Genomic DNA, 12,302 nt, shown 5'->3' with positions numbered 1-12,302 from the left:
CATGGAGTCAGTAATGTGCAGAAGTATGTGAAAAGAAAATACATTTAGGGATGTTGGAATTTCCCCCAGCTTTCTTTTTTATTTTTATTTATTTATCACACGAAAACCCTACCTGAAAAAATATGCTCCAGATCTTGGATTGAAATAATAAGCATAACGTGAATATAATTACCTTCTTCAATCGTGTTTCTCAATATACTCCTAGTTTCAGAGTTGGGTCAAAATATGTATTCAAGAGAACTTGAGCAGAAAATAATCGAAAAAATATAGCTTTGTGAATCATACATAACTAATTTTGTTTGCGTTTGATCAAATTCGCTTTAGGTGTTAAGCTGAAATTTACTATGTAAAAATTAAAAGGATTTTGTGATTGGATCACGAGAAAACGGCTAAGCCGTTTGAAGTGAATTTTTGAATGTAGTTACCACGTACCTCAAAGAGGGTGTGTATTATGTTCTTCTTACTGAAATGCGTATTCTAACGGGGAAACGGAGGCTCAAAATCTATGCAAAATTTTAGTAACTCACCATGCTTTCTCGAGGTCGAATTGTGTCAATGGTGCAAAATGTGTTCCACGAAACGCGGATGGGAATTCACTGATTCCCTTGTGCGATTTTTTTAAAGTCTAGTCCAATGTCTCACAATTATGCACTGAAGCTAAGGTAGATGATGATGAGATGAATGATAATGGTGCCGTGACGAGAGTGGAAAGAAACAGGAGAATCTCGAAAAAAACATGCACACGGTGTTTGTCCACCCCAAAGCCCACTTAACGGGAGCTGAGTTCAAACCAGGAACCCGCGTTAGAAGTGTAAAATGTAGGCCACCACTGCCTACAAGGGAATTCTATAGTTTCATATGTACAATAGAACATGAATGCTTAAATGATATTTTAAATAGGAAAATGGCTTTAAATATCTGTGCAAATTTGAAAGCTCAATTTTCCTCAACAAAACCCATTAGACTAGTTTAAAAAAATGGTTTTTCATAGCCACTATACCATCGTCCCTTGCTGAAGATCCATTATATAGTGATTGGTATTAATGTTTTAGAAATTCTACAAATGCAATAGCAATCCAGTGACTGGATAGAGCTCCATCGTAATTAAATGGTTAGCGTTCTAGCCTTGGGTGTGGAAGATGTAATTTCGATTTCTAGTGGTAGCTTATATGGTTATCACCTATCTCTGAGATATACGGTGCTGTCCTCCGGCATTATGGTATGTTCAGCTATGTTGCAGACTTTTTTTTACTTCTCTCTCTATACATTTTGGTCTAAAGGAGATAGCTGATTAATGAAAAAAATGTGCTTTCTCGGCGGATATCGAACACGGGACTAGGTGCACACAAAAGGCATACGCGCTAGCTAGTAGCAACGGTGAGGGCTCGCAAAATAGTTATAGACGTCTTTTCAAGCATAACTATTCTGCGACATGGCTGCACACACACACACGCAATAGCCGAGGGAAGCATGGTGTGTCTCAGAGAGGTATAGCATCATTGTCGACAAAAACCTGCACAAGTGACATGCAGCAGAACAAGCAAGCCTCTTCCTGCAATACGATAACATCCATCCCATGTTTTATAATTAATCCAAATTGCTCTGAAGAACATCTGTTTGGTTGTCAGTTTTCAAAATATGGCTGAACAAATGGTACGTACATTGAACATCGTAGCTCAACAGTACCATAACTCAATACATATAAAATAGAATCTAAAATGATATAAAAGCACATGTTGGTTAATTTTAATACTGTTTAAGTCAGGACCCTATATACCTAAACTGAAATGGTATATATACTAATAGAAATCATTTCTGCAGTTTCATCACCATCTTTCAAAATTGGTACATTATTAGAAAAGAAACTGTACTTACCCTTAGTGAGAGATCCCTGATTAGACGCCACGCCATGTGAGGTTTGTATAAGGAAAGGCAAGGAAGTTCTTACATTCATTGATAAAGATAAGGATCCGCAATTTGGTCCACGGATGCGCCCTTCTCTACCTATTCACTCGTATTACTTACATTTTACATCTATCAATAAATCTGTAATAACACCTGCGGAGTTGAGGAAACCTGTCATTGTACAGATTTTTACATTGCTAGCACATCTTTATCATGATGAGGGCCTACGCTGGTGGTGGGCATCTTTTTTTTTTTTTCCTGTTTTCGCATACTATCAATATCATTCGCTGAATTATTCGTTTCTCTGCTTCATGGCTTAATGTTCTCATGCAATAACAATAATAGCATTTTTAAAAATACTTTTTTCTATAAATATATAAGCATTGCAGCTGTAAATTTAAAATAATATTTTTACTTCAATTCATATTACTTTAGGTTCTAGTTTTACTTCCATTTATTCTGTTGACAAAAATAATTTTAAAATATTCTGTTTATCGCTTACGCTCTTTAGACGAGAAATAGTTATGCTAAATGCCAATAGATGTTCATTAGAAAATTTGTGAAATTAATAGTTTAGCAAAAACTATCTTGAATTTACATTTTCTCTTATTGACATAAAATGAAAAAAAAAACATTAAGAAATAAGGAAGAGAATAGCTTACAACAATTTTTATATAGTAGTTCCAAGTTAAAATTTAATATTTAAATTCTTTCATACTTTTTTTTCTTTCTGTGTAATTAGTGAAGAATCAGATCAAACGTTTGCACACAGTTATCGTATTCAACAAAACATATTTGATAAGTAAACATAACATTAACACTGGTCAAGATCGGTATTTTTATTACAGATAAATTTGACGTTTTACTTTGTATTCTTCGTAACACTTCTTGTACACTATTAAAGTTATTGTACACATTTACGAAGTTTTAATGGAAATAAGTGAACAACGCAGATTCTGAAACCAAGTTTGTACATACTTTATTTTCAAATCAATATATTACTACTCTGAAACATGTTTTTATATTTATATACAAATCTGTGAAAAGTATAACTAATTCAATACTTAAAGTAGATTTGCTCCTTTTAACAAAATACATCGGTTTCAACCTTTAAAAAAATCTGAATAAGATTAGGAGAAAAACATAGTAAAAGTCACATAATGGATTTACAACAAATGCAAAATTACAAATGCTTAAGAAATAAAGTTAATAAAATACTTCTGAGTATTGTGAGTTGGAACACCTGGACAAAAGAACACATAATAGTCACCCAATCATAACAGTTAAATTTAATCATCCCGATCGTATAATTAAATTATGAGTTTCTAAATTCACACATTTATAAAAAAAATAGCATTTATGTACTTTTTCAAATAGATATATATAAGCAAAGTAAGCTAAATTAGACACTTTATACATACACTTGTAATTTTTTGATTATATACATATACACCAGAAAATGTATTGATCTCAGTCAAGTTTGTAAACATATACAAGATCTGACTGAAAGTAATGAAATTGACTGCATAAAATTCATTGAGATATGCTTACATTCAGTAAAATTCTTCGAAATTACATTATTGAACATAACTATATCCTTGCCACCGGTTCTGCCATACGTCGTACTTTGCCTGGAAGCCTTTCAAAGGATCTTTACAGCCTTCGTCACAGCGACTTGCATATTATATAACTGCTAAAAAGTGTATCCTTTTGAGCTAAGTTCGAGCAAGGGAAACAAGTAGTAGTATGATTAAGCACCCAGGTGTTGGCGATCTGCGGGCGGAAATCATGTCTATGTTTTGCATCCACTTAAGCACTTCTACGTAATACAACACTGATCGTTTGCCAAGTAAAAACCATAAAAGACAATTTATTTTCGACGCTTTTTCCTCATTCTCCGAACATTTTGTGCTACACTCTTGTGATTTCGGTAGAGTATCCTTCCCGTAGGCATTCTGTATTTGCATCTCGCTGTTGGATTTTTAAAGTTTAACCCAAAATCGACAGTCCTGTATTTTGACCGTTACGCGACGCTCAAACAGCTATCCACTTCGCAAGCTATCCATGTTCTGTTAAACTCCACAGACAACTGACGAGAAATCGATCGTTTATCTAACATTTTCCACCAAGTATCACGCCATGAAACTTAGTCATCCGGTCCTTGTGAGTAGCCCAAGAAAATCAATATGATTACTGTCTGAACAGACTTTATATGTATAGAAATTATGATTTTTGTAACATGTAGACAATCCTTAATAAATATGTTATATATCATAAGTATTTACAAGCGAAATAAGCACAAGCAAAGCAGAGTTTTATATATACTCAATATGAATATACTATACAGTAGTTACTTTAATTTCTGTGGGTTTTTGAAATTTCGGGAAAGTCAGCAGAGATGTGTGAGGATTGCAAATAAAAATAATAACTAATCTCATTTGGAAATCACTGTAGCTATTCGATATATTTCGATTAGTTTTTGTTGGGGTTTTCACTTTGCCCAGGAACATCAAAAACAGAGATAAATTTAAAACAGTTCATTTAAAGTGTGACCTTTGGGGATGGCAGATACATGAGTGTATTACATATGCAGTGCCCCCTGCATATTGCATAACCCAGCAGCTACATATACGCAATTATCAATATTCCCCAACGAGCGTATTTGTAAGCACGAATGGGGAGTTAGTAACTTAAAATCTCTCAGACGACGAATAACTCGTTCAATGTTTATTCTTAAGCTTGCAATTCTTTTAGTTTCCTTACAATTTTCTTTAGTAAAAACGTTGTTAGCTGGAAGACTTGGAGGCCGTACAAGTTTACAATTTTTTTGAGCTAGTAAGGTTTCAATATGCTTGAAGGCTCTATCAGCCATTACGGTTGTCCCATCTCTCACATGGTTTAAGTACCCACTTTCTTCTAGAAGGATGGTATCTGATATTCTTCCACCATAACCTTTAGATACAAAATTGATTAACCCGTCCGGAGTTGCTGATATTAAATACTTTAAAGTATTACACTTCTTATATTCAGACCAAGTCAATGCTTGATGTACTGGGTCTGATGGTTTTTCTATCTCGATTTTGAAGCAATCTATTATACTTTCCACATTTATGTATCGAGCCAGAAAAGAATGTGGAAGTTGTCGTTTTATCATTTCTGATGGCGGCCATATGACTAATTGTTTGAAATTATGTGCAACAACTGGCAAGTATTTTCTAATAGAAAGTTTGCATATGAACGCGACACTCCAAAATCATCAGCCAATACTGCGAACGTATCATTTAATCGTATTTTTTTAAGAACAAGAAAGACAATATCTTTAGGAGATAATCTATGGGTAACATTTCCAATATCTTGGGCTAATAAATCCATAACATATAAGTCTTTTTGTGAAATCCCTAAATACTGCATTCGGTTTCTCGTGAAAAGGGTGCGAGCTCTATTCAAACTGATTTCTTTCATATTTTGGTCTTGTTCTTCTTCACTGTTTTCGTAGTCCATTGATAAGTTATCATCCTTTTCCCATTCAGAACACACATCATTCTCATGTAATTCACTAGAGCTGGAAGTGTAAACATCATCTACGTCTAAAACTGCGAACTTGACTGGAGACGAACTAGTATCTCTTAGCGGCTGCTTTGTCGGTGAACATTTCACACTGTTCACTGTACCCAATGTTGCAGGTGTTCACATTGTGCTTTTACTCAAATAACGAACAATTTACTCAAATGGCTTGCACAGCAATGTGACGAATATTCAGTTGGTTTATGGAAGCATCCTCTTTCTGTGTTTCTCGCGTTTCAAGAACATCTGCAAAATAGAAACAGATGAGTATTAGTAGGTCAATAATATCAGCAAATAAATAGCTACTGAGGACATGTGGAAACTAAGAACACATTTGGAAACTCAGAAATGAAACCAGAGAACTCTACTAGAAAGTATACAGAAGACTGTTTTATCCTTATGGTAGAATTTGCAGTCACCACCAGAGGCGTTAGTTTCGCGTCAGCATGGTGACGCACGCAGTACGGAGAAGCCAGACACTTGTGTACAAGCCGTGCAGAGGAGAGACGTGTGTGATCAGAGTGCCGCCGAAAATCGACTTTTTTGGGGAGGGCTACATCATAGCACTTTCTGATATAGGCTACAGCTATAGCGAATAAGAACACTACAAAAAGAAAGGTTTCACAGTGTCTGATAAGGGAATTAATGCAGCCATCCATCGCAATGCAAACCCAGAGCAAACCATTGGCATGCGTCGTCAAAAGGAGCAAAAGAAGCAACCGGCTCCACAACGCAGTCAAGACGTCATTGCCAAGATTTGCCAGTTTGTGACCCAGGAGAATCCACCCACCCAGCGTGACATAGCGAGGCGTGTTGGGCGGTCAACTGCAACTGTACACCGAATCATACGATAATTTGGGACTCAGAAGTGCACACAAGCGGCGGGCCCAGGTTCTGAAGCCAACGCACATCGCAGAACGGCGGGTGGCATGCAAAAGGCTGTATGAAGGTTACCTGGCAGGTGACAAATAGCGTTATTTCATCATCTACGATGAAGCATAGGTCTACTTGACAGGATCCCAGCAGATGCGTACAATTTACTACCGCCGCAGTGATGGAACCGATCATGCAAAGTGGGTTCGCTCCTGCAAGGAGAGTTTTCCAAAGGGATTTATGGTAGTGACTTGTTTCTGTGTAAAAGGAAAGCTTCCGATACACCGGGTGTCATCAAATGTCAAGGTGAATGCAGCGTATTATATCGAGCATGTACTGGAACCCATCTATCGCCAACATGCCCCGGCTTTGTATGGCAATGACACTGACAGAGTGTTCATCCACCAGGACAAGGCCAGCAGCCATACTGCCAAACGAACGGTGGCCTACATGACACGTATGGAACAGAAGACAGGTGTAAAGGCTATCCCATTTCGAGACATCCCCTTCAAGTCACCAGATGCATCCTATATGGACTTCTGTGCTTTCGGCCTCCTCAAACGGAACATCAATAAGCGTCGTCCGACCACACTTGGTGGCCTTTGGAAAGTGTGCAAGGAGGAGTGGGCGAAATTGGATCAGGGAGTGCTTAATAAAGGTCTCCTTCAGTGGAAACTACGTGGCGTGCAATCGTTCACCAACGGGGCTCTCACATCGAACATGATCGCTGGTGGAAACGGGCTTTTACGCCCTAGGGCATGGGTCTGTACTTCACTGCCATAAGGCTGAAACAGCCTTCTGTACATGTGAACCACATTACTAAATAAGAACGCTATTAAGTAAAGTGGGTTTGAATAAGCACCGTCTTGTTCCTATGAATATATTTTCAAAGTGAACTTAGAATACTTCTTTATCTTACTTAAGAATGAGCTGCTCAACAACACACTGTCTTGAAGTGGGTACCTCAGCCTGTTCCTGAACAAGTACGAAGTCTGTAACGTCATACACCTTGCTTCATCCATGTTGCATTACAGAGGAAAGCTGAAGTTGCCCACCAGACGTAAAGTCGGACATTTCAATGCAGCAATGATTTTCGAATCATCGAATTATAGTATTTTTTTTTTTTACTTATTTGCCTGTTTTGCATACAAATGAGAATATTCTCGAGTACGCATACAGTTGTCAAAATTACAAAATAATTACATATATTTTATTAAAAAACTTACAAATAGAGTAACACATACATAACTATGGCTTTTATAAGCTTACACATTCATAACATAATTAACAAAAAAACACTTATACATTGCCTTCAAAAAACTCATTTACCGAGTAGAAACACTTATCTACTAAAAACTCGTGAAGATCAGATTTAAACACAGAATATGTTTTGTTTTGCTTAAGAAAGTCAGGTAACTTATTGACAATTTTTGTACAGTTAATATATACGCTTTTTTGAAAAAAAAAAAAAAAAACAAGAAATTTTGGGGGATAACATGCAAATTATTAACGAACCTAGTATTGTATTTATGGACGCTATTGCTTTCAATAAATAAGTGTTGAATTGAATTTATTACCGTGTATGTGAGTATGGTAAATAAATACATCAAAGTGGTAAATAAATACGCGAAATTAATTAATATTCATAGCTTCTTACCTTGATCGTTATCATTGGTGGTTAATTCTACTTCACTAGATAAAGCTTCTTCAACAAGTCTAATTCTTTGCCTCTTTAATGACACTCCTCTAGGTTTTAGAGAAAAGAGTGGTGTCCTGGGCTGGCAATCGAATATATGAGGCACAACATCACTTCTCATTTTAATGATCACATGTTTCATTAACTTATATCGTACGTAATTTTCCATATCTTCTTCCAACTGAAACAAAAAAATCGAAAACTTTCAATGTACAATTTTATTGAAAAACGTGTAAATATAAGTTTTATACCAATATCCCATTTTCTACCCCGATCGGGAACAGCAAACTGAAAATCCATATAGCAAGCAGACGAATTTTGAAATATGGTGAGTATCAGTTTCCGATTTGCAAGAAACATAAGTTGGCAGAATAAGCTACAGAATCAATTCTTAGTATCTTTCATTCAGAGTTATTGACTTACATTAAAAGATTGGTGAAAATTAAATTTGATCTCTACGCATTATTATATTAATACTGTACAAAATCGTTACGGTTAATGAAGAGGTTGAGGCTGATTTAAATGTATCATTACACTAACTTAGATTTTTTTTTACATCCTACTCAAAATGACACATTTCAGGTTTAATAATGTTTGGAAACTGGACCGATAGTCCACAAAATATTATGATCTTTTTCTTATATATATATATATATATATATATATATATATATATGTATATATATATATATGACGTCTGAATCTTTGTTAAGAATATAAAAAAGTTATTCTCCATTGAGAGTAAATAAAACGTTAGGTGATAAAATATAAAAAGGAAATTCTTTATTACATAGATAGGTAGTTCTAATAGTACCTCACTAAATATTTATTAATCTGCAATATAAATATTTTGTGTTGGTTACTTTTGAACTATTTAGCTACACTAAACTCATACCGAATCTTAACCGGATTAACTATATAATTATGAATATCACACTTATTTTCTTCGGAGCGAGAGACTTGGTTCAATTTCCCGGTGGAAGCTCTTTTATTTTGGATTCTACGTTAAGCTGTGAAGCCACGTCTCATTCAGCCTTGCTCCTGGAAGGAACGTTAACTTACTTCAAACCAAACCAAAATAAGTACACATTTCCAATTTGAAAGCGTGTAGCTTCTAACTTTCTTACTTAGAAATGTCATCGATATATCAACTTTGTGGTGGGCAGTTTAAAATGAAGTTGTATAAATCCTTAATAAATGTGAAAATTTTACTTTATTGTGTTACATACTATACTATACATAGTCCTAACAGGCACGTATCCAGGGGGGTCTACGGGGGCGAGCCCCCCTCAATTTTTGGTGGCCCTCTAAAAGTTTTACAGTAGGCTTGCAAAAGAAATATAATATGGTGATGAACTATCATATGGTTGGATCGGGCCCCCCCTAAGTTTTGGGGCTGGCTACGGGCCTGAGTCCTATTAATGATTAAAGAAAAGTGAGGTAAACTTTCTTAATATTACTAATTACCCAATAAACTACTGTACACGATTTTCTTCTTGAAATTGCATAAATTTAAAAGCCTCAGTTTTGAAAGTAAGTGACTTCTAACTCAACGGCAATATATTTCTGCACAGTATACAGAAGCTGTATTTTATGGTTACAAGTGAAGCGTTGTTAGTATGAAACCATTATAAGTGGTATTAAAATTTGTAAGATTGCCAAAAGCCACATGTTTTCACTACCCTCTCTTATGCGTATACCCACCGTCGTCAAAGCGCCTGCTCTCTTTGGATGCGGATCCACTAGCTTCGCCCAGCTTGACTCCGTTAGATGGCGTTCGTGCTTTTTAGTGGTCACCTAGTACAGGTTGGTTTGTGTTTTTACACTAGTCTTTATGTGCCCCTAACCTAACGTAACGTAATCTAATTCAACCAAATATAATCAAATGCATTACATTTTGGTACTTCTTTTCGATTTTCAAATTGGTTCGGCGATATAGCACTAATGCCTGGCAACCCGTAAGGGGGAGTTCTCGTAAAGAGAAACTGCACCCATGAATGCAACTCGTAGCCTAGAATTAAATCTAAGGCACTGCAAGTAAATTCTATGGTGAAATAATTGTAGCACGTCATTAGCAGCCATAATATTAATCTGTTCAACTATTTGGTCATGCGCTAGGATATAACGTCCAGAAAGCTATAGGAAATAATTCGAAAAGCAAGACACAGACCAGAACGCTGGAGGGAATCGTTTAAAGCAAGAACATTTATTTATTTATTTTTAATTTGACAGGCTACCCTTAATCCTAAGCTATCACAGATTATTTAAGTTTATTTCTGCCGCCTGTACAATGATCCTTATAAATACGTTGTAAGTTGCCATATACTCAATTTCCTTGTAAATGTTCGAAATTGTGGTGCATTTGAAATTAATCTACTACTACGAAATTATATTTTAATAATTGAATAAATATTATAACTATACTTACATTGAAATGATCTTCACAAACAAAACACAAGGTCTTTTTTCCGATGCTGTTTACATCACGTCGAACAGCTTTTATCCATGCTTGCCTTCGCTTTTCATCCTTTGGAACGGCGATGAACAGTTTTTCCAGTGTTCTTATGGAGGTATTCGTACACAATGGTACTATACACCACTTATAGGATGTTTTTGATGTTTCCATGTTCTCTTCTCGTTTTCACTGCGATGCACAGTGGTCCAGAGACCCTCAAAACCTGGCCAAAATTACATGACGCAAATCTCGGAACTAGTAGTAGTGCTGGATAGGCATTGACCTTGGGCAGTCATATTGACATGGGTGTTTCAAATAATAGCGTCCCACAGTCTGTGACTGGCGCCCAATGTCAGAGGTTGCCTGTACACAAAACAGCAGTTGTGTATCAGCTAGATACAACAAAGTTGCCAGTGTTGTGTTATGTATGTCCTTCGTCGACTGAACAAGGGGTCGGGATATATTATATATGCAAGGCTTATACTTGCTGTTGGTGTGCGTAGAAGTGTGATGTGATTACAGTGTCCTGTTGGAATGAGCGTTGAAGGTAAGCGTAGCAAAGGAAACAAAGTATGCGTGTATTTTTGTGTTTCTAGACTTTTCTTTTGAGTGAAGCCAAGTGAAGCTCAGATGTTTCTCGTACATATGAGCCCAATATCCTCGGAGTTAGACAATACAAACAAACCTTGCTCCATTTTGCTCGGATGTGTAAAATCGAGGGATGTTTGCGGGAAGCTGATAGTAAACAAAAATGTACGAAGTGACTGAACAACAAGGGTAAACTGTCGTATATATGGAAATATGTTGTTCTAAAGCATTATGACATGAGAAGTGTAAATCCGAAACCAGAAACATACTAACAGGGTCAGTTTGTAGTTGAAGTAATGAAAATAAATGAAAGTACGGGGCGGCCAGACCCTCTGGAAGGCAAACGTTGATATTCATTCGTTCGCTATTGTCTCATAAACGAATAGAGATAATGAACAGTAAAGTACCATGACCATAGATAATGTTAGTCGGCACAAAGGAGATGGAAAAAGCACCTTCAGTATTGCCATCTGTAGATATTCAGTGTTGCTAGACTAAAGGTTCGCAAAGAAAGCTGGAGTAAGGTATTGAGTAGAGAAATGAAACCAACGGCATTTCATGTGTGTTCGACTGTGCAAATAATGCTCTCATTGTGTTTGTAATAAAATAGTTGTGACAAAAAACTATTCAAACTAACTAAAAGCATGTACAATTGAAACGATTGGAAATTGAAAACCTAATGACGAGAAATTGTGCATGAAGGAGTAAATAGAAGACTATATGTGATGTCAGCACATACATTGCCACACAAATCACAATGACAGACCTCAGCAATACAATAACAGTGTGTTGTGTGTATAACAGAGTTATGACTTACAGTATCAGTAATTATGATAATCGTAATGTGACGAACAGTATAGGTCATTAATGCTGAATGGACATTTTCTTTTCGTTTCAGACATGGCGTATCATATATCAAGACGAAAACTTGTCCATGTTTTACGAGCCACTGCAGGACGCAGGTCTGCAAAAAGAAAAGCACCTTGTCACGTTCCTGAGGGAGGAAACAGCAGCGTAACTAGCAGAAGAAGCGAAGCGAACTGTGAATGAGTTTTGCTACCAATTGTTTCAGAAGCTAGATCAGTGCACAAGAAATTATGAAAGATTAGAAGCGGAACATGGGGAGTGGTTGAACAATGCGTTAGTTTTCGTGTTTCGACCGGACAGTGCAGCTGAGCCAGAACCTTCTTCGTCAATAAAATGAAGGGAAAGGCCGCATAC

The 12,302-nt window shown here is 36.4% G+C and overlaps 1 protein-coding gene across 1 annotated transcript; it reads right to left on the bottom strand.

Moving 5' to 3' along the window:
* Positions 1-2,890: 2,890 nt before the first annotated feature.
* Positions 2,891-10,843, bottom strand: LOC145674684 (uncharacterized). The gene is made up of 3 exons (XM_081744914.1): positions 10,467-10,843; positions 8,000-8,219; positions 2,891-5,715 (listed from the first exon to the last, which is right to left on the bottom strand). The coding sequence occupies exons 1-3, from the start codon at positions 10,662-10,664 to the stop codon at positions 5,630-5,632; spliced, it is 504 nt and encodes a 167-aa protein (XP_081601040.1). The 5' UTR covers positions 10,665-10,843; the 3' UTR covers positions 2,891-5,629.
* Between the last annotated feature and the right edge of the window lie 1,459 nt (positions 10,844-12,302).

This window comes from Thermobia domestica, chromosome 17, assembly GCF_964235325.1.
Source record: "Thermobia domestica chromosome 17, izTheDome1.hap1.1, whole genome shotgun sequence".
Lineage (NCBI taxonomy): Eukaryota > Metazoa > Arthropoda > Insecta > Zygentoma > Lepismatidae > Thermobia > Thermobia domestica.
The sequence above is the reverse complement of the archived record's forward strand: the minus strand, read 5'-3'. Positions and strand labels throughout refer to the sequence as shown.

Bases quoted from the DNA above. Each gene is read 5' to 3' on its own strand.
- LOC145674684 (XM_081744914.1), bottom strand. From the start codon at position 10,664: ATGGAAACATCAAAAACATCCTATAAGTGGTGTATAGTACCATTGTGT. The intron at 8,220-10,466 runs GTAAGTATAGTT...TTTTTGTTTCAG, and splicing joins TTTGTGAAGATCATTTCAAT to TTGGAAGAAGATATGGAAAA. The intron at 5,716-7,999 runs GTAAGAAGCTAT...TCTATTTTGCAG, and splicing joins CACCAATGATAACGATCAAG to ATGTTCTTGAAACGCGAGAA.